Source organism: Quercus robur, chromosome 1 (assembly GCF_932294415.1).
Source record: "Quercus robur chromosome 1, dhQueRobu3.1, whole genome shotgun sequence".
Taxonomy (NCBI): Eukaryota; Viridiplantae; Streptophyta; class Magnoliopsida; order Fagales; family Fagaceae; genus Quercus; species Quercus robur.
Genome location: NC_065534.1, coordinates 4755730 through 4778063, shown reverse-complemented (window position 1 = coordinate 4778063; position 22334 = coordinate 4755730). Strand labels below are relative to the sequence as shown.

At 35.0% G+C, this 22334-nt stretch overlaps 2 protein-coding genes across 4 annotated transcripts; both read left to right on the top strand.

The window, feature by feature from the left end:
- Positions 1 to 488: 488 nt before the first annotated feature.
- Positions 489 to 7213, top strand: LOC126717162 (transcription initiation factor IIB-like). 2 transcript variants are annotated; one of them, XR_007652447.1, is made up of 8 exons: positions 489 to 917; positions 2578 to 2602; positions 4548 to 4677; positions 4763 to 4893; positions 5210 to 5298; positions 6459 to 6535; positions 6615 to 6950; positions 7009 to 7213. XR_007652447.1 is itself a non-coding variant. In XM_050418558.1 (7 exons), the coding sequence occupies exons 1-7, from the start codon at positions 532 to 534 to the stop codon at positions 6746 to 6748; spliced, it is 972 nt and encodes a 323-aa protein (XP_050274515.1). In that variant the 5' UTR covers positions 489 to 531; the 3' UTR covers positions 6749 to 7213. The 2 variants fall into 2 exon arrangements, 1 of the variants encoding a protein (XP_050274515.1); XM_050418558.1 differs by having other exon boundaries at positions 6615 to 7213.
- A 7559-nt stretch (positions 7214 to 14772) lies between these two features.
- On the top strand, positions 14773 to 20749 carry LOC126717147 (exosome complex component RRP45A-like). Of its 2 annotated transcripts, XM_050418540.1 has the most exons (9): positions 14773 to 15092; positions 15200 to 15409; positions 15930 to 16025; positions 16116 to 16230; positions 16639 to 16719; positions 16846 to 17034; positions 18888 to 19162; positions 19414 to 19472; positions 20181 to 20749. In XM_050418540.1, the coding sequence occupies exons 1-9, from the start codon at positions 14956 to 14958 to the stop codon at positions 20396 to 20398; spliced, it is 1380 nt and encodes a 459-aa protein (XP_050274497.1). In that variant the 5' UTR covers positions 14773 to 14955; the 3' UTR covers positions 20399 to 20749. The 2 variants fall into 2 exon arrangements, with proteins under 2 accessions (XP_050274497.1, XP_050274506.1); XM_050418549.1 differs by lacking the exon at positions 19414 to 19472 and having other exon boundaries at positions 20181 to 20380.
- The last annotated feature ends 1585 nt before the right edge of the window (positions 20750 to 22334 follow it).

Here is a 22334-nt window from a genome sequence, read left to right as displayed (position 1 = left end):
TATATTTATGGGTCTCACTGTTTTTTTTGCTATTCTTCATGGATCCCACTGTACTATTCAGCTAACTATTACTTTTATCTACAATACTTTCAACAAAAAGTTTTCAATTTCAGTTAAATAAACTGTTACTAAATGGACCCTAAGTTGTGAAAAAACTTTGTTAAACTAGATATAGTAAACATTATCCTTTTTAAAGATAATTTAGCAGTTATAACGAGAGATTATGGATTTGAAACCTACATGTGTAGTTTGAATTATAAAACTCTTGCAAGAAATATTAAACATAAAGTAATATTACATGCACAGTATTTTTATAACACTTTTACAATAAATCATAAATATTAAATTATCGTTGATTTTCATTTAAACTCCCTGCTTAAATTACTTTTTAACCGCCTATACGTAACCCATGTGCACAAAATTTCGACATAATAAACATGGGACCCACGAAACATACTAAAAACAACACAGACCGAACCCCATAAATAGAAACAGAAGAATAGAAAAAGACTTATCCACTTGTGGAAGATAATGGCATCGTCAGCATCATCATTATCGTCAGAGTGGTTATGTCCAGAGTGCAAGCGAGCAACGGAGGTGGTGCTAGACCACTCAGCAGGCGACACCGTGTGCTCCGAGTGTGGCCTCGTTCTCGAGGCTCACTCCATCGACGAGACCTCAGAGTGGCGCACCTTCACCAACGAGTCCGGTGACAGCGACCCCGTTCGCGTCGGTGGGCCCTCCAACCCTCTGCTTTCCGACGGCGGCCTCTCCACCGTGATATCTTCAAGACCCAATAATGCGAACGGTGGGAGTGACTTCTTGGGTTCGGGTTTGGGCCGGTGGCAGAGCCGTGGGTCTAACCCGGATCACTCGCTTCTTCAGGCTTTTAAAGCCATTGCCTCCATGTCTGAGAGGTTCGTTTCGTTTGGTTCGCGCTTTTTTTTATGTTGTTCTTTGCTTGGTTGCTGAGAAAAAAGTTGGGGAAGTTTGGTTAGGATTTCTTTCGTTTTTGCTTGTTTTGTCGAATTTTGTAGTTTTTACATGCAAGTTTTAGCTGGTTATAGTTTATATTCTCTCTCTGTTTGTTTGGTTAGTGAGAAATGAGAGAAACTTTAGCATTGCGTTTTTCTTTTCTTTTTTCATGTTTGATTGAATTTGAAAAGTTACATGCAACTTTTAGATAATCATATACTCGGTGAGGAAGTATGAGAAAATGAGAGAAACTTTGGAAATTCGCAGTCTTTGTTTTCTACTTTTATTGAATTTGAATTTTCTATGTAACTTTTAGGTTTAGGTATCCATACTCTGTTTGGTTGGTGAGAAAGCTTGGGAAAGTTTAGGAATTGCGGTCGTTTTTGTTTTCCTTGTTTGATCAAATTTTAAAATTTTATGCAACTTTTAGGTATTTATGCTCTCTCTCTCTCTCTCTCTCTGTGTGAGTGTTAACGGTTAACTTTGTTCGGTTATGAAGGAAAATTAGAGAATCTCTTCGAAAACGTTTAAATTCCTCTGTTTTCTTTTTGGTTTATAAAAAAAATTCTTGAATTTCAGTTATTGAACTAAGTTTTGAAAAAAGAAAAAATTTGCAGTTCTAAAAGAGTTAGAGTCTGTTTCTGTTTGGTTGGTGAGAAAGTGAGAGGGGAAGCTGGGGACAGTTCTGAAATGTTTAGTTATGCGTTGTCTCTGTTTCCTGAAATTGAAAAATATAAACTTTACTGAGGAGAAAGAAAAATTCAAACTTGGGCCTCTTAATTTCCCGTTTGGTTGGTGAGAAAATTAGAAATGGAAAGGGCTGTTAGTGTTTTGTTTTGGGTTGTTTTGGTTTTCCCAAAAAATTGAAATTACTGTATATGATGGGACCAAGTTATTGAGTTGGACTGGCTTTCCTATCTATTTGGATAAGTGAAGCTGACTTTTTGGTTTTCCAAGGAACCAATTTCAGATTTTGAATTATGCTCAGGTCCCTCTCTGTTTGCTGAGTGAGAAAGTAGTAGGAGAGAACTGAAAATTGGTAGGTCCTTTGTGTTTTGTCTTTTTTATTAATCTTTTTGTCTTTTTGGATAGTGAGACTGAGTCCTATACTACTATTCAAGTTGGACACGTTATCTAATGGGGATGATTGCGTGGGATTTACTTTAAGTGGTTTTCTTAATCTTGTATGAAAGTTTAGTCTACAGTATTACTTTTTCTTTTTCCTTTTCTTTTTCTTTTTATACTAATTATGGTTAGGAAAATATTGGTCAAAGTTTAGTCTTTTTTCTTGTTTGTAATTCGAGCAACTGGATTTTCTGTCTCTTTGTTTTTCTACCCTCAAAGATTCTAATGATTTGCTAAAAGCAGTGCAATGTAATTTCAATATATGCTCCTTTCATTGGCTTAATTTGGTGAATTTTAGTTATTAGAGAAGTAGATTTTGTACAGAGAATAAGTATGCATAATACATTTTTAATTTGTCATGTTCTTGTTGAACTTTTCATTTTGTTATAGTGCTATTCTTCAACATCCCCTCCCTTAAAAGAAAAAATAAAATAACCAAAAATTTAGAAAAGCTGATTCAATCATTGGATATTTCAGGTTGGGCCTTGTTGCAACAATAAAGGTATGATAATTTAAAAAATCATTTATCTGTTTTTAAAGTCTTCCATACTTGTTACTTTCTGATTATGCGTGTCTAAATATTCGAATTGCTCCATCTGAATTTGTTGATGCGTGGTTATTGCTCTACTTTCTTATATATGTGTGATGTCCTCTCTCTCTCTCTAACCTGTACTTTTGATTTCAATGGATATTTCAAAAGCTTGATACATCCAACATTGTCGGTTGCGTATTTTAGAATGCACGTTCTTAATAAAATTTTAAGAATTTGAATGGCCCAGCAGTGATACGTTGCATTTGTATGAATATCACTCATAACTGGTTGAATGAGTGCCATATCAACTGAAAGCATGCCCCTTATTATTATGTTATCAATCCTTGTTCATAGTTCAGTTCAGCAGTTAATTGCAAACAATCAAGAGGGGATAATATGGACCTTGAACTCATCATAGACACGTCTAAGCGCCTAATAGGATTTTTGTTCTAGATTGTCTTATTGAATGGGGAAATGTATAAGATGGACCTGTTTCTCTGAAGCTAAAACCACAAGGAAACACCCCCCCCCCCCCCCCTCTTCTCATTTCACCCTCTTGGAGCTCGATACATGATTAAACTTGTCAAATTTAATTTTTAACCTATCATTTATCAATTTTCATTAAAAATTATAAGTAGATAGAAAAGAAAAAAGAAGGAGATATGGTATCTTGACATAAGTGCAGCAAAATGTTAATAATTTTTCCGACCCCCTCATACTGATTGGCAGTAGTTGACACAGTGAAATATTCTGTAATGTGATGAAAACTATTTTCATTTTCTAATGGTTGATGATGTTAGTTGAAGTATCCTTTCTTATCTGATTTTGTTTGTATTTTGATGCTAACAAAGGTAGTTGTTGAAAACCTGTTGGTCGGAAAGTTGTTGATCACCGTTTTTTGATGTGGAAGTCATCATTGCAATGTTGTTGCAGATTTTTGGTTTATAATTGCTTCTCACTTTTATTTATTTATTTTTGGCTAAAATGCACTCTTCACCTTGAGGTTTCTTCTAAATTGGCCCATTTACTTTCAAAACTTGCAATTTACACCCCCAACTATTACAATGATATCAATATGTCCCTTACATTAGGTCTGTCACATCTTCACTGATACCCTGCCTAAAAATGACATTGTTTTTTTGTGTGTGTGTCTGTGTGTCCAAAACAACATCTTTTTGTGTGGATTAATGACAAGATCTGATGCATTTTGACAGAAGGGTTACATTAGCATTGTTGTAATACTCGATGGTTTAAATTACAAGTTTTCATAGTTAAAGGATTGATTTAAAAGCAAACTCAAACTTAGAGGGTGTCAGTAGTATTTTAACTCTTTTTTCCTCTGTTAAATTCAATCACGCACCCACGCACAAGCAAGAATGAACCTACGAAGAAGAGCCACCACTAAGCAAGTATTGCTCTTGGGCTATTAGCATTGACAAATTACTAGTTGTTTTTCAAAAGTTCAAGCTGTTAAGAAGGGTGGATTTAATCATTTGACAATTATTTGAACACTTCCCTCATGTGTGGGACCAAACTCCCCATTAATAAGTGTGCCCAACAGGTGAGATTTTTAACTTTTAAAATGGAAGGTAGGGCAGAAACAGGGTTTGAATTCAAGACTACTTGCTAACAAGTGCATTGGCATCTATAATAGCTAATAGTTTAGTAGTTTTACTAGTTTATCAGTTTATACAATAATTTAGGAATATTTATTTAAAGTACTCTTATCTTCTCTTTGTTGTTCTAAGCTCATATATATATATATATATATATATAACACATATTTAGCATGTTTTTAGAATGGCTAGTGATATTTCTAATATTAAAGTGGTTTTGGTTCTTTCTTGATATATTTTGTGAGCCTTTTGATTTGGAATGCTTATCTGTTTTTGGATGCGTAATTTTATACTTTCAGGATCGAGCCAATGAAATATATAAGAAAGTAGAAGATCAAAAACCTCTCCGAGGACGAAATCAGGATGCAATTTTGGCTGCTTGCCTCTACATTGCTTGTCGTCAAGAAGACAAGCCCCGCACTGTGAAAGGTGAAATTCTCTTGACAAATTTGTATTTTGTGACATTATCTTTCTGTGAGTGTTTGAGGATCGCTGAACATGTTTCTTAAATCAGAAATTTGTTCTGTTGCTAATGGAGCCACAAAGAAGGAAATTGGTCGTGCAAAAGAGTTTATTGTAAAACAACTGGAAGTAGAGATGGGTCAGTCTATGGAAATGGGAACCATACATGCTGGGGATTTTTTGGTGAGTTTGATGGTGTAGTCATACTCTGTAGTTTGCTAAACACCAATCTTTCATGCAATGTCTCCTTAATGGTGGCCAGGCATCATGCTCTGCACAACATATGCATGGGGTGGGCCCTGTGTATACTGCATCTTGCCCACTGATTGGTGAGCGAGGGACAGTCACTGACTTGGCAACTGTCGCTTGCATTGTCCTTTTTCCTAGCATATCCATAGCATTGGTTTTATCTATTGAATGACTTTTTATTTTTGAACATGTCTCATTATGGATTTGTCTTGAATAAGGGATGACTTTTTCACCTTGAACTAATTTTCAGAGACGTTTTTGTTCCCACCTTGGCATGACTAATCAAGCAGTAAAGGCTGCTCAAGAAGCTGTACAGAAATCTGAAGAACTTGATATAAGGTAGTTCTTTTTTTCTTTTTCCTCCCCTGTCCATATTGTTGGTTCTCTATTCCATTATTTCTCTTTGAAAAGTCAATGGATAACATTAACGCCCTTCCAAACTTACCTTTTACTTTATTTGAAAAATTAATTATATTTTTTTCCATTAATTTTTTTTAAAGTTTAATTTAAGAAGGTAATTTGGGAAACTGCTACATTCTTGTTTGAAAAACATTGCATTGAATAATGTTCCCTTAAAAAAATTAATTTTCTAAGAAAGACTAACAATATGGAACAGAGGGAGTATTTGTCGAAATTAGTGAATTGACGTCTACAATATGTGAGTATCTGAGGAGGTTAGAGCTATCCACAATTCGGATGACCACTGTTGTTATTCCATATATTGCTTATAGGTGTTTTACTAATACAAAGCCTATATATGTGCTCTGCCGAATTATTGACACTCATATTTTAGCAGATGGGACATGCTTTTAGAAGAAGATGAAGTTTCCAGTGTAACATAAGAAAGAAACTCTTGTAACAAGAATTAAAAGATTACAGTATACTTAAGTCTGAATGTGTTTTTGGAGATTGATTGATATTGTCCATGGAACTATAAGTATTCAAATACCTGTCTCACAGCTGAGTGCTATCTCTACCAAGTTCAATATCATAGTTTTGTGGTATATATATATATATATATTTTTTGCTTATTTTATAAATAGATGTTAATATTGCATCTGACTGTGACACAGCTTGCTCAACAGTCCTCTTAAAAGTTTTCTTTTGCTAAGAAGTCTTTTTAAACTTAGAAACAAAAAACTGAGGAATAGGAAGCAGTAATTCTGGAAGTCTTGTCACTTCTTTATAATGGTGGTGAGGGAGATTATAAGCCCAGTTCTTTCAAACACAACTTTGGTTAACTTGACAATGGCTTGAATAGTGAAATTGTTCACTACATCCCTGTGACACTCCGGATTTTAGATAGGATTCTCATGTATTCATTCTTCAAGAGAAAGGGGGGGGGGGGGGGGGGGGGGGTGTCTTCTGGATGACTAGAACTCTGAGATGATTTGTTTTTGCTTAAAATGCCAGCTTATACTTCTACGCAGCTTACTTTTAAAACAAAATAAATTCATCCAAACTCACATTACTGCCACTTTGGGTTTATATACGTGCAGGAGGAGCCCAATATCAGTAGCAGCAGCTGTAATTTATATGATAACTCAGCTATCAGATGACAAGAAGCTTCTCAAAGGTTAGAAAGATAGATTGATGTTACTGTTCCTAATTATGAACTTGATAAAGCTAACAATTACTAAGCCTTGTGGGTGCAGACATATCTCTTTCCACTGGAGTGGCTGAAGGGACCATCAGGAATTCCTACAAGGATCTTTATCCCTATGCTGTAAGGCTAATACCAAGTTGGTATGCGAAGGAGGAAGATCTTGGGAACCTCTGCAGCCCATAAAATATTTTAACGACTGGTGCACTGATTTGCAGCATTTTTTGTTAGATGCTGCTTCTGTTATTTTGGACTTGGAAGAACTTCTATTTCTATCCTAGTTCACCTTTTTTGTTCCTTCTAAATTGTCTGGATTCTAACTTGTATTTTTCAATGATGTGTAGTCTCATTCAAATTAGTGGCAAGCCAACAACCAATAAACTGCTTTGTCTGTTGTGGCAAGATTCCTCTAACCCTTGTTCATTTTGTTTTGTTGGACTATGGAGGGTCAGCATGAAACACTGATGTAGCAAGTTGGTGTGTGAAAGTAGTATTGTTGGTGGAAGTTTAAAAGAGTGTGACATTTGTATCTAGATCTTCTGTTCTTGTTATTTGATGGGTAGGGAAAAACTTAGAGCCTAACCGTTGTGTTAGTTTTCCTTTTGTTGTAAATTATGCAATGCTGCATATCATTGTACAAATTTATAGCCACTTTAAGCAGCTTTTTAATTTTGTGTCAAACGTTGGGATTAGGGGTGTGCATGGGTCGGGTTGGGTCGGGTTGAAGGGACTTTTTGACCCAACCCACCATGGTGGGTCAAAAAAATTTCAACCCAACCCAACCCATCACATAAGTCCAACCCAACCCAACCCAACTCACATGGGTTGGGTTGGGTCGGGTTGAACCCATGGGTTTGACAAAATTTTATTATTATTATTATTAAATTGAGTAGAAAAAAATATAAATATTAATATATTAAAAAAACCTAAAGATTAGTATCAATGTAACTCCTTAAAGGCTCAACACTAATGATTAAACAACAATAGTAATTTATTAGGATTTATGTAAACTAATTGGCTTTTATATAGGATAGGAATAATTTGTTATTTAAAAAAATTTATTAATTATATAATATATTTTTTATATATATTGAATTAGTATTAGTAGGAGGAATTGAGGAAATGTTGCTCTACAACTGGTTTTTTTTTTTAAATTATTAAATATAATATATATATATATATATATATATATATATTTATATATATAAGTTCCCTACAATTGATTTAAAAAAAATTATTAAATATAAAATATATTTTAAATATATGTTAAATATGGTGGGTCGGGTCGGGTTTGGCGGGTTTGTAATTTTATGACCCAAACCCAACCCGACCCACTATAAAATTATTTTTTGTAACCCAACCCAACCCACCAAGCCTTAAAAACCGACCCAACCCGGTGGGTCGGGTTGGGTTGGGTCGGGTTTGGCGGGTCAGTGGGTTTCCTGCACACTCCTAGTTGGGATTGAATCCAAGGTTCTTACCAGATCAAGATGCTTTGTGTTATTTTAATTTCAGTATTTTCATACATTTGTTTGCTTGTACTATGTTAAGATTGGTTAATCTCAGGTACTATACTCCTTGCTGAAAAGATAAAAACAAAAACCATCTTAATTCTAAGATTGTCTGTATTAGTCTTACCTACTTATTTGTAGTATGTAACTTGTACTTCTCTCCATCTAATCCACAAGTAGTACTCAGGAGTTTGAATGTATGCAAAGCCTGACGCTAGCTAACCATGCATATTCCTCTGATCCTCTTTTTTTTTTTTTTTTTTTTTTTGAGAAACTATTCCTCTGATCCTCCCCACTTTATTTATTAGTATTAGTTAGTACCATCAGTCTCATGTAGATGTGAACATTTCAACACAACTGTAGAAATTGTAAATAACTAAAGCCCCTTATTTTGCTCTTTGCTTGTTCAATGTGATCCAATAAGCTCAAGCGTCATTGCATTTGTTGCCTGACCAAATAAAATAGAACATTGGAATGTTCAAGTCACAAGTGTTTTGCTCAGGGATGAATTTACATATTGGGCCTAGAGTTTATGGAAATTCAGAAGCCCAATATTAGGAAAATAGAAAACTATATAAGGCCTTTCACATTCAGCCCAATTTTTTACGGTGATTCCTTTTTTACTTGGACACTTGCTTTGTTTGGTGAAATACACAAATAAGTTATTGGTGAAAATACCATCTTAGGGTGGCTACCAATTTGGTCCCTATATTTTGGTAATAATCAATTTGGTTTCTGTTATTTTCAACTTATAGTCAAATTCTGATAGTAGGTTGACAGTAGGGTACCAAATTGACTGTTAGTTGAAAATAACAGGAACCAAATTTAGTACTACCAAAATGTGGGGAGAAAATTGACTACAACCTCAAAAATATATGGACCAAAATAGTAATTTTGTCTAAGTTATTTGCATATTGAACTCCGTGAAATGCAATACATTTTTTTAAAATGATAACTAAACACCTATTTGCATGTACTTCCGTTACATTCACAATTTTGGAATGAGTGATTCTTATTTGCCAATAATATGAACAATGCTGCAAAAATGAAGAGATGAATTTGAAAGTAATCTCCTACCTATGTAATGTAATACATAGCTGTAGGAGCACAATTTGGTAGCCAAATCCTTATTGTTACAAGTCTTGGTCCAAAAAGCCCAACACAATGAATTCTTGTAGAGTATGGATTGAAGAACTCGGTTTAAGTAAGTTAAACAGAATATTGCATGGGGTAAGGGAACACACGAACAAGAACAAAAGCCATGGTATTGAAAGATCACCCGGAATGATAGGGCTTAAGCTTGATTTATGGATACAGATTAGTGCAGTAGGATTCCTTTGCATGCTACAGTATATCCCTCCCTTTCTCCTTTTCTTTTTCCTTTTCCTTTCTTTACTTACGGGGACTTCTACACATTATATAGGCATTTTCTTGTCATTTGGGCTTTACACTTGTCGATCATCTAAACCCCCACTTGAGCACCTGTCCCATCAGACACCTCTCTCAGTTCTTTGTGAGTTGCGGTAGCTAAGGTAGCACTGTTCAGGGGTCTTCTCCACATTAATGCGGCTAGGAGAGTAGCTGTAGTGCATTCAATGTGGTGGTGGCAACCTTTGCTTAGATATTTCGAGTTTCCTTCCTTTTCACGTATTTAGGAGAGAGGCTTCAGTGGTTGGGATGTACTTTCGCTCCGGATTTTCAGTGTCCGAGGAGAAATTCCTCCTCAGACATGTTTTCTTTGTCCCAGTGGTGTTTGAATATGGATTGCTTGAGTCACGTTGACTCCTCGGATGGGTTGGTGTCCTCGGACGGGTTCAAGGCCCAACCTGTTATTTTGGGCCATAGTCCCCACAATAGCAATAATGTCAATCTACATATATGGGAATAACATAAAACACTAATTCTCTCATTATTTTTTAATTATATTTTAGGGTTTAATAATTATAGTTTAATTTTAATAAACATGGTAAAGGAAACTATGTTTCTAGTGAGATATTGGAGAAATATTAAACGAGGTTATAGTCATATAGCTTTAGTTTGTTTGGTAATGATGTGTCTTGAGCTGGAGAGCTGGAGCTATTAGGGCCGTTACATTCACAATTTTTGAATGAGTGATTCTTACTTGCCAATAATATGAACAATGTTGCAAAAATGAAGAGATGAATTTGAAAGTAATCTCCTGCATATGTAATGTCATAGCAATAATGTCAATCTACATATATGGGAATAACATAAAACACTAATTCTCTCATTATTTTTTTAATTATATTTTAGGGTTTAATAATTATAGTTTAATTTTATTAAACATGGTAAAGGAAACTATGTTTCTAGTAAGATATTGGAGAAATATTAAACGAGGTTATAGTCAGTTTTCGTTAGTTTGGTAATAATGTGTCTTGAGCTGGAGAGCTGGAGCTATTGGGGCTGAAGTTAGTTAAAACAGTTGCTGAGCCAGAATTAGTTAGAGTAGTTACTGAATTTGAGGCAAGAATTAATTAGTTAGTTACTGTGAGTATTGTACGAACTAAATGTAACAATGACAGGATTGTAATGGTATCTTTTAACTAATAATACATTCTCTGTGATTTTCCTCTTTCTCTTCCTCTTATTCTTCTTCTTCTCTACTCTATAATCTCTTTACCTTGGATTTTCCTCTTTCTCTTCCTCTTATTCTTCTTCTTCTCTACTCTATAATCTCTTAACCTTGGAGGCCTATTTTTCTTCAAATAAATGAAAGATCAATGAAAATTCCTGAATTTGCCTAAACTTATACTAATTATCAATCATGGTATCATATATAATTTCTTTTTCTTTTTTGGATTTTAATGACTTGTACCTCTTCTTTTTCATTCAATCCAAATCTTTATTATGACCCTTTCAGCCCATCTTTTTTTCATAATGAGAAAATTCTAGATTTGTGTTGGTCACGCAGTTATTAACTGGAGACGATTATCCAATATAGAGTCAATCCATGTTTATGTCAATCACTGCCAAGAACAAAGTGGTATTCATTGATGATTCAATTCTACTATCATATCTAAATGCTACTTTTCAAGATGTAAGAATATGTTTCTTTCTTAGATCCTGATTCAGTAGCTAAAGATATCGTGGCTAGTGTAATTTACATCAATATGTCAAAATCAGTCATCTGTGAGTTCTTATTTTGAATAATTGCAGAGTCATTGGGAGGAACTCATTAAATAGTGTTCTTAACCAAGTTTTTCTTGTTGTGCAATGCAAATGATCCATGAACCATGATCAATTCTTGATGGGACTGCACCGAGTCCTATTCTCAAATGAGAGGTCAAATTTGACTCTACTCTAGGTGTTTCCTCTTGTTTAATAAGATGAGAAATAAAGATCAAAACTACCTCACATCGGACTGCAAGTATTATTTGTAATACTTCTTAAAATCTTTGAAGTCTTGGCGGTTCTTAAATGTCACACCTCCCAATTTAAAGTATTATTTGTTTTCTTCAAAAATGGTAATACATCTTCTTTTTTAAGCACTGAATAACTAAATAATAAATTTCACTGATTTTGTTAAAATTCTACAATAAAGTAGATAAGAGAAAATAAAAGAAAATTTATTGAGCAAATTGTGTAGACTAAGTTTTTGCTTTTTACCAAAATAAAATAAACAGTAGTAAATAATTTTTTTTAAAAAAAACTTCTGTAATTTTCTTAATTTTTTTATATAATAGATTTTTCATAAGAGAAGTATTTTAATTAGGGCTGTCCAGGAGATCCGCCGAACCGCTCAACTTGGCCAACCCGTTCGAGTCCGATCGGCCACCACCCGATTCGAAGACTCTGGCAGTTGGACGCGGGTTCAGAATTGTCAAACCCGACCCTAGCTGGTCGGTTGTCGGTTTTGCATTTCAAAACCTGTGAGGCCCGACCCAAATCGATACCTTTAACGTTTTTGGCGAAATATTAAGCATCCCAGACCAAATCTCTGATACCTTTAATGTTTCCGGCGAAATATTAAGCATCCTAGACCAAATTCAACGAGATCTCGCCGTTATCCAACGAAATCTAGGCTAGATCTAACCAGATCTCCATGGATCCGGCCAGATTTCGGCCAAATCTCGTCGGATCTGGCCAAAAATCGTTCCGGGCAATGAAACCCGATACTCGAACCAATACAACCTCAAATCGACGAGACCTGAATTGGAAAATCCAACCAAATCATCCGGGTCGTTTTCGGGCCATATTTTTCTCCACCCGAATAATTCAGGTCAAATCGGGGTTGGGCACAAACCCGACCCGTGGAAACCCCTAATTTTAATAATGTCTTATTTAAAAAATAGCATTGTACTTTTTGTTTTTCTTTATCTATAATATTTGTAATATATATTGATAAGGATAAATACAAGTGTTACTCATCCTTGTGTCGCCGTCCAAAATGCAAGAGAAAATTATATTAGCTTGTCCAAGAACGAGAAGACATAAAGACACATACATGAACGACCAAGTAATGCAATAAAAGGAACTCTTCATAGACGAGTAAATCTACAAGCGACATGTACATAGATGAATGAATCATACTTGGTGAGTTTTGTAGAAAATCATCCATTGGACTCACATGAGCAAAATACGACATGTTGCATCCACATACGACACCTCATTGTCAACTGCCAATATTACCCATGATGGTGATGGGTTCAAACAAGTAGACCGACGTTTAACTCTCTATAAAAAGAATAAATTCCATTCTCCCAAGGTAAGTTCCAACAATTCACTATTTTCCATCCTTGTGTCCTAGAGAGAACATTGACTTAACCATCGGAGGGTCCTTGGCCAGGTCACACCGGTCACCTTTGATAGTTCTTTCTTTCTTTTCAGGATTTACAGCCATCATCATAGTCCGAAGCATTCCGGTGTACCGATTTTCATGCATCATCATATATAATGTAATAGTCGATGATATTTGAATTTTTTAAAACTCTTTCATATTATGCTATATAAGTTTTGATAGCCTTACAATTTTTCACATAATTTTTATTTTTTTAATTCTTTATTTATTTGGCACATAATTTTTTTTAATTCCTTATTTATTTGACAAAAAACTAATCAAATGTCAACAATTCCTTTTAATACCCAATACGTAACTTGTATTTAGACTCCCATTAGGAATTGTTTTTCTTAGAGTGGCGTGCAAGTCTTTGACTAGCTTCCAAAGCATGTTTGTATGCAACACAAATTTCTTCACAATAAAGGATGTGTAACTGACTTACTCTCCTAAAAATCATATAGGGTTATAAAACCTAGGCTAAACTCAACCCCTACATCTATATAAGAAACAAGAACCCTCATAGAAAAATAAAACAACATTTTCAACTTTCAAGCCATGGAAACCCACCTTGGAAATATCCATGAGACATATTGAAGAAGAAATACACCATGACCAAGTACATGAAGATCATCTAATCTTCACATGCCAAATATGCATAAAGTCCATGGAATCAATCCAAAAATTCAACTACAATAACAACTATGCGCACTCTTTTTTATCATGCCAAATACATCGAAATCTAAATTGACAATAAGGTGTCAAACATTGAATGTCCGATATTTGTTTATGATGCATGAATTGCATGGTAAAATAAGAATTAATAAATAAAACTGAACATCATATATATTTTATACCTATATTTTCTACCTCACTTTGAAGGTTTCATAACATCATTATTTTATTTATTTGATTATTAAACTAAAATTTACCATTACTGTGACGTGTTTCTCTTATATTTTTATTGTGTTATTTGGTCCACATTGGTATAATTTGGTCCAATCCAGTCCATTTAGTCCCATTATTTCCTTTGTCCTATTTGGTCCACATTAGTCTTATTCGGTCCACTTTGATTCTATTCAGCCTTATTCGGTTCACTTCGGTCCACTTTGGTTCTATTTGGTCCATTTTGTCGACTTCAGTCCTATTCGATCCTATATGGTTCTATTCAATCCATTTTTTCCACTTCAGTCCTATTCAATCCATTCTTTCCACTTCAGTTCTATTCAATCCATTCTTTCCACTTTAGTTTTATTTGGTCCATTTGGTCTTATTCAGTCCACTTTGGTTCTATTTAGTTCATTCTGCCCACTTCGGTCCTATTCAGTGCACTTTGGTCCTATTTAGTTCATTATGTTCTATTCTGTCCACATTGGTCCTATTCGGTCAATTTGGTCTATTTTAGTTCTATTCGTTCCATCTGTTCACTTTGGTCCTTTTCAGTCTTATTTGGTCCACTTTAGTCCTATTTGGTCCACTCAATCATATTTTGTCCACTTCAATCCATTCAGTTCTATTCGGTCCAACTTGGTTTATTTGGTCAAATTCGGTCAAATTGTTTGTCATGTACTTCCTCATGAATGTTTGTCAATTGTTTTTATGAAAATATATAATATGGTAGAAACATAAGTAATGCACCTTTGCTTCATCTAACAAAAAGTCTTTTTATTTTAAACTTGAACTATTGATTTTCATTTGTTTTTTAACCGCAGTGTGGCATTTAACAAAGTGAAAATATTTAATATAATCTTCAAAAGTTACTACTATAAGTTATTACACTTAAAATTAAATTTTTATTGATTCAAAAAAAATAAAAAATTTCTATTTTTTATTCCTAAAAGTAACGTTGTATAAATAGTTGAATACAAACAATAGTAATTTAGCCAAAAAAAAAAATACAAACAATAGTAGCCAAACGCGCCTAAAGAAGTTTTTTAGGGTTTAATGAAAGAAAAACCCAACGGATTCTAGCTAGCTGGGGTTTATACTTTCACATTTTCACTCTGACTCTCTCTCTCTTTCTCTCAGTCCCAAGCCCACTAAACCCTAAACCCCTTTTTCCTTCTCTCTCAGAAAACCCAAGAAAAATGGAGACCAGATTAGCCAATATATGGCGTTTAACAGTGAACGAGAAGAAATTCATCGAAACCGCATTGCAATCCGATCTCCGAATCGACGGTCGTCGTCCCTTCGATTTTCGCAACATTTCCATCAAATTCTCCAGGCATTGCGTTTTTCCTCTCTTTCAATTTCACTCCTTTTTGTATGTTTTTATGCTTTTGCTTTTTTAGGGTTTCTATTTTTGATGTGTTTTATTTTTTATTTTTGCAGAGAAGAGGGGTCTGCGGAGGTGCAGTTGGGTCAGACCCATGTGATGGCCTTTGTGACTGCCCAATTGACGCAGCCCTACAAGGACAGGCCCAACGAGGGCACGCTTTCGATGTTCACTGAGTTTTCGCCCATGGCCGATCCTTCGTTCGAGCCTGGCCGTCCTAGTGAGGCTGCTGTGGAGTTGGGACGCGTAATTGACCGTGGTCTTAGGTGAATTTCTCGTTCAAGCTTAGTTTTTTCAGCATTGGGTTTTTGTTGGTAGTGTTAAATTTTGATACTTTTTTTGTAATGTGTTATTCTTGTTCAGGTGTAGTTATGTGAATTTCCATAGTGTGTTAAGTAAGACTAAGAAGTAAGAAGAAGCCGGTTTTTGTGCCTAAAATGCTATGTCATTTTATTAATGATGACATTGTTTTCATTGTAAAATCACATATACTTATTTATATGAATTTGACCATTTTTTTTTTTCAGTATGTTTCTTCTTGCTAATTCGGTAAAATTTAAAACTTTGCATATTTTTTTAGAAGAAAAATGAGTTTTGGCTCAAAAGACATTTCCTTATACCACAGGAATAGGTTGGAATTGGCTGTAGAAGTGATAATATTCTATGCTTGTCCCTTCTTATGTAGGCATATGTTTGCCTTTCTAGAGAAGCAAAAAAATATATAAAATGCCGTGGAAGTTTTTTGAGTTGGAATGATTCATTTGAAGGTTTAAAGTGTCTGTGCAGGGAAAGCAGAGCTGTGGATACAGAATCACTGTGCGTTCTTTCTGGGAAGTCAGTATGGGCAGTCCGCGTTGATCTTCATATTCTTGATAATGGGGGGTAAGCTAAGGGTATTTCCTACAATAAGAACTATAAAGTGTTTTTTGTTGAGGCTAATGTGTGATATTTATTCATTTATTTTTTAAGCAGAAACCTTGTTGATGCTGCTAATATTGCTGCTTTGGCTGCTCTCTTGACATTTCGGAGGCCAGAGTGTTCATTAGGAGGAGAAGATGGTCAGCAAGTGATAGTGCACCCACCTGAGGTTAGCTTTGCGAATTTCTTGAAAATTATTTGAAGAACTGTTGTTGTGTAAAACTGAAAACATTTATGTTGATTTATGGTATTATAAACGTGGTAAACACGTCCAGAAAAAACATGGGAGATACATCATCAATTTTGAAACATCTCTCCCTTTGGACAGAAAGCACAAGCCCCAGTTATAAATGATGTACTCAAAAGTAAGAGAAAGAAGCTAAAAGGAAAAATTTGGAATAATGGTTGCTAGCTAGAACTTTGGTTATGTCATTCTAGGAATCTTTTTTCTTTTTAATAAGTAGTTATGTAATTCCGGGAATTTAGTGTCCATACTTATTTTCTGATCAATATATACTTCAGTCCCTTGAATCTATCATTTTAATCAGTTGCTCGTCTCATCTTTGCTTTTTGACAGGTTCGGGAGCCACTTCCTTTGATAATACATCACCTACCTATAGCAGTAACCTTTGCCTTTTTCAGTAATGAGAGCACTGTGGTATGCAAATGCTCTCTGTTGATAATGCAGAAACAATTTTTTTATATAATAAAAAGTTCACAAACAATTTGGAGCATAGCTTCATTAATTAGGCTCTCATTCCAATCTGATGTGGGTACCATGCAGGTCGTAGACCCAACCCACTATGAAGAGGCTGTTATGGGGGGACGAATGACTGCCACACTTAATGCAAATAATGATATTTGTGCTATTCAAAAAGCTGGAGGTGAGGGTGTTTTGCAGAGTGTAATTATGCAATGTTTGCGAATTGCTGGTCAGAAGGCTTATGATATCACTACCAAAATAAAAAATGCAGTGAGTTTTCCTGTCCAAAATAATCCTTTTGGCACTGCTGTATCTATTGTGCTTCTTTATAACCAATATATCAGTTGAGTAACATGATAACTTTTTGGACAAGATGCTAAACTTAAATATATGGACTGATTTTGTGCTTATTATTGGCTATGGTGAAAGGCAACCTGTGGAGAATTTCATTTGTGTCCCTATATACTCATAAACACCATCCGATGTCAGTTTATCCGGGCAAGTCCTCTTAAAAGTCTTCCAATGAGTTCTAGCTCAACTGGCGCCTTCTACCCTTATTAGTCTAGGTAGAGGGTGAGGACGTCGGTTTAAGATCCATTGGGTGCCTGTGTAATTTACCAATAATAAAAAAAAGTTTATAAAAATACTCATGATCAGGAGAGACTAAGAAAAAGTGAAGGCATGATTTATTTATGATATTGTCAGTCATATTGCATTCTGGTACATCTTTAGCAATGTAAATATTAAAGAATTTTAAATTAGGTTTGATTAACTATTCATTGTTGTCAGGTTAAGTGGTGTTAGTTATCTGTGATCTGGGTTGAATAATCAATGGTATGTTTCCTTTGAAGATTTTGCACTAGTGAACTGGTTCACTAATGTTTCCATTTCCTGATAATGTATAATTGAGAATTATTGAGTTGAAGTAAATGAGCACTAGCTCAACTGGCACTTCCTTCCCTTGCAAGTGCTATGTGAAGGGTCAGTTATTGGGTTCAAGACTCACTGGGATTGTGTGTGTGTGTGTGTGTGACATACCAATCTTTAAATAAAAATAAAAAGAACAAGCTCAAGGCCATGGCATTTCAGATATGACACCAAATTGCTGAGGTTTTGATGACCAATAAGGGCTATTTGATGTCTTTTCAGGAGCATCTTAATTTACTGCAAGCTTCCAAAGCCTCAAAGGGTTGATTTTAGTTTTAGGTTTAGTTCATGGATCGATTATGCTATAAGCATGATGCATGACTGAGACTAGCTCCAGAATTAATGCTATTAGGATTGACTGGCCAAAATTGGGGGAAGTTTCCCCTTGAAGCTCAAGTGTTGTGCAAATCCAGGAATTTTGTGACAGACTGGGCTTAGAATTGGTGTTTCTGTTAATTTGGGTTGTCAGAGACTTTAGCTAATGTTGTTTGGATATGTTTGAGTTCATGATAATGGCTGGAGCTAATGCGAGGTATTATGCTTAGGTCAAAAGAAATTGAGGCTGTTTTAGAGTTAAATGTTGTTGCATGGTCCCACCTGTTTTTTGGAATTTAATGTGTGACACAGGGTAGAAGTGGTACTACTTCAGCAGGAACCATTGGTGGTGTTGATTTGATCATGTTTCCAATGAAGAATAGAATACCGGCCTGGTTGATTCATAAGTCAGGTTATTAATATATAAAATTTTAAATTTTGCAGTCATCTACAATTTCGTGGTTCTGGTTGCTGGTTGCCATGTGTCACCCGCTGACTCATGAGTTTGATTTTGAGGCATGACACAATATCCCTTGGCACAGTTGAGTGCAAAATTGTGAAGAGAAAAAAAGAGGAAAAAATTTGTGATTAAGTGCAAGTAGGAGATAGTGTGTTGGAAATAATTGTCAAACGCTACTTCTGCAACACAGGCAACGAGCATCTTGAAGTGAACATCTGCCAGCCACCATTATGAACCTCTTAATGCACCAAACTTCACTTTTTAGAACTGTTTATTGTGCTTGTGAAACTGAGAACTGGTGTCCTCTTGATGCAGAATATTAAATTTATTTATTTATTCTTTCTGTTTCAAGTAGCAGCTTTCCTGTTAAGTGTATGTTTCTTTGCTCTACTTCTTATTTTTCTTCTTCAAATTGATGTAGGTTGAATCATACAACACAGAAAGAGCATTACGGAAGATAAAGCGCCACCCTTCTTCGGTTGCTTTGGACATAAGTGGAGCTGGTGTTAATATAGGGAAGAACCAAAACAAACCTGTTCCCCAGAAGGGTGACAGTGAGAGATCAAATCTGACATCTGAGAAGAGCGTGGCTGATCAAAGTATGGACATAGAAGGTGAAGCCAAATCATCTGAACAACAGCAAACTAACAAAATAGATGGAGATGCTAAGAACTTCGTTGGAGGCCCCTCAAGTTGGTATGTCTCATTCTGTCCAAAGCTTTATGACATTGCTTCTGATAACCTTCTCTTAATAACAAGTGATTAAATTATTCTAGGTTTTTTTTTTTTTTTTTTTTTTTGGATAATCATTATTCTAGTACATTGGCCACACCCACATTCATCCAGAGGGGTGGGGGGGGGGGGGGGGGGAGGAGAAGATTGGGGGAGAGCCCTTTTTTTTAATTCAAATCTAATTTTTTTGAGTTTCTCTTTTTGTTCCTCTTCAGGGACCCTTACTCTGCAGGCGTTAATTCAGATTTCCTGAAAGCCTCTCTAGCTTCACGTGGTACTTAATTAAAGTTTATTTCTTACTGAATAACTTTTAAGTCTTGTTTCTGTGATTCATTTTTCTGGAAAATGCTTAACCATCATTTTAAACTTCCAATCTACATGAGATAAAACATACGTTATACCAATGATGGACATCTCAGCTGCTTTTTAGTCCTGTTCTTCTCTATGTGCTCAACATTTTATTCTCATTGATATTTCTCACTGTCTGTCTTTCTTAACCTTTATTCTTCTTCCTTCACATGGCCGGATTAGCTCTGATTCAGATGGCAGGTCCCCTTGTGTGAGGAAGGAGGTGGTTAGATTGTGGGTTCAAAACCTACAGGGTGTATGTGCTTACCAATAAATAAATTCAAATTATTCTCACATGGCTTTCATCCAATAATGCCCTTTTAAATTTTCTGACTTATCTTTTGTAAAATTACCATATACCATATTCCCTCCCAAATTTTTACTGATTCAGGGTTTGGAAATTCTTTTCAAAAGTAGATTTTTTTACAACAAAAACTTATCAATATTTGGAAAATTCAAGGACTTCATTGTTCAGTCCTGAATTTTAACTAAGCTTTACCCTGCATATGATACTGGTGTCCATGAGTAACTCTGTGATGAGAAAGGGAGTGAGAGATGCTCCATCTTGCCTCTTTTTATTTTACTTTGTATTTTCTCTAAAGTAAATTTACCTGCATGGCTAATGAACATGCAGGAACAACAATGCCAAGTAGGAAAGAACAGGACTCAAGGGGAGAAAATATGTCAGGTGAAGCCAAGCCAGTGGAACCACCTGAAGATATTAATGTATCTTCCTCAAATATTGAGGCGTCAGAAACTGTGTTGCGGACAAATGGAGAGAAAACTTTAAAGGATGCTGTGAAGCCCAAGAACAAGAGAAAAATGAAGTCGTCCTCCACTAGTGAGAGATGAAATTTTGCCGATAGGAATATCTTCGTCTACCATGTATGTTGACGACCTAATTCTTCAGACCATCTTTTTAGTTTTGAATGCAGACAGCTAAATTTTGAATTCCTCATTATCATGTGAAATTTTTTTCATGTTTTAGTTTTGAAATCTTGCCACAATATAGGGTAACATTCATGAAATCCATTATGTTTAAATGGTGGCTGACCTGAGTAGTTTTTGTACTTTTGAAGCGGTTGTGGTAGTATTTTGTAGTATGTATAGAAATCTCTCTTCAAGATGTTGTAAACTTTCCATAGTCTTCATTGTAATGAGAATTGCAGATTAGAATCTGCCCTATGCGAATTCGTGATCTTATCTAACTTCCTCTTGGTTTTACTGAACTAGTGTTTAGATTATCACAAAAATTAAAAGGGTGTAACTTCTTCTTCTTCTTCTTTTTTATTTTTTATTTTATTCTTTTTTCTCCACCTTGCATTTAGTTGATGTTACTCTGCAGATACTGGGTTAGCATACTTCTCTTTAGAACTTACAGAGGTCAACTGTAAAGTTTTCAGACTTTGAGGTCACTTGATGGGATCAATATAATCAAGCAGTAGATTGAAATTGAAATCACAAACAATAGAAGGATTTATGCTCTGCACCAAATCCTTGGCTTGACTATTTAGTGTGATATGAGTTTTGCTAAGTTGATGCATTCCTTCATCCTCTCATTGTTAGCCAAACTGATATTGCTAAAGTTGGGGGCAAATGGGCTTTTGCCCTTATTTTGTAAAAAATCTAGCACGATATCCTTGTTTTGAAATTATTAAGCACCACGTCCTTGTTTGAAACTCGATTTAAAAAAAAAAATCGAGTTATAGGTGGAATTTGACGTTAACAATGTTGAGTTCTATGCATATTTTGCCATTTAATTAAAAAAAAAAAAAAAAAAAAAAAAAAAAAAAAAAAAAAGTGAAACTTGACTTCGCTAAAGTCGAGTTTCAATTAAAAATTTACATATAACTCGATTTTAAGGATATCGAGTTTTTATATAGAACTCGATTGACAAAATCGAGTTTCAAAAATAGGGACACAATACTTAATAGTTTTAAAACTGAGATATTGTGCTAGATTTTTTTTAAAAAAATAAGGATAAAAGCCCATTTCCCCGCTAAAGTTGCATCTTGTGCCTTTTAGGTAAAGGCAATTTGGTTGCCAGTCACCAATGGTATGCATCTCACCCTAGCGGTGCCCCTACATACGATGAAGCCTCATAGGCCTACAAATCTGACCACCATCACATGAGAGCATAGGACATGTGATTAGATAAACATCATCAAAATTGTCTCATTTACTTTTTTCCTTTTACGTGTGCGCATGGTTTTCTAACTTACCAAAAGATATTAAATGTTGTTTTCGTTGAATAATTGTCTTATTTTATTATTATGGTTTCTTGTGTGTGGAAATGATAGATGAGTACTCACTCAATTCAACAAAAAGCGTGCATCTAATTATCTGTGATTTGGGAATCCGATCTTTTTTGAAAATAAGGTGCCAAGAGCTTTGTAGCTCAATTGGCTTCTTATGGTGTTTTCAACCTAGATGTTTAGGTATAAATTCTTCCTTCTCCCAACTATGGAATAATCTCAACAACAACTACAAAAAAGTAAAATATCCTAAAGCTCTAGGCCTTAAAAAAATGTGGAAAAAATAATTAATTTTACCTCCCTCCTTTCTGTTTGGTTACCATTTTCAACTAGAGGTTATCCATTTCATTTGGTTCTGTATGTAGACTGAGAAAACGTGGTAAAGAAATTGTTATTCCAGTTGAAAGCTTTTACTTATTTGAAAATAATTTGTTTCTCTAGTCATTACTACTCACCAAACTTATCTCTCTTTTCTCTTGGGTCTGAACGGGTTGCAGGGGTTAAAATTGTCTCGCACACCTCAAGAGTGGACA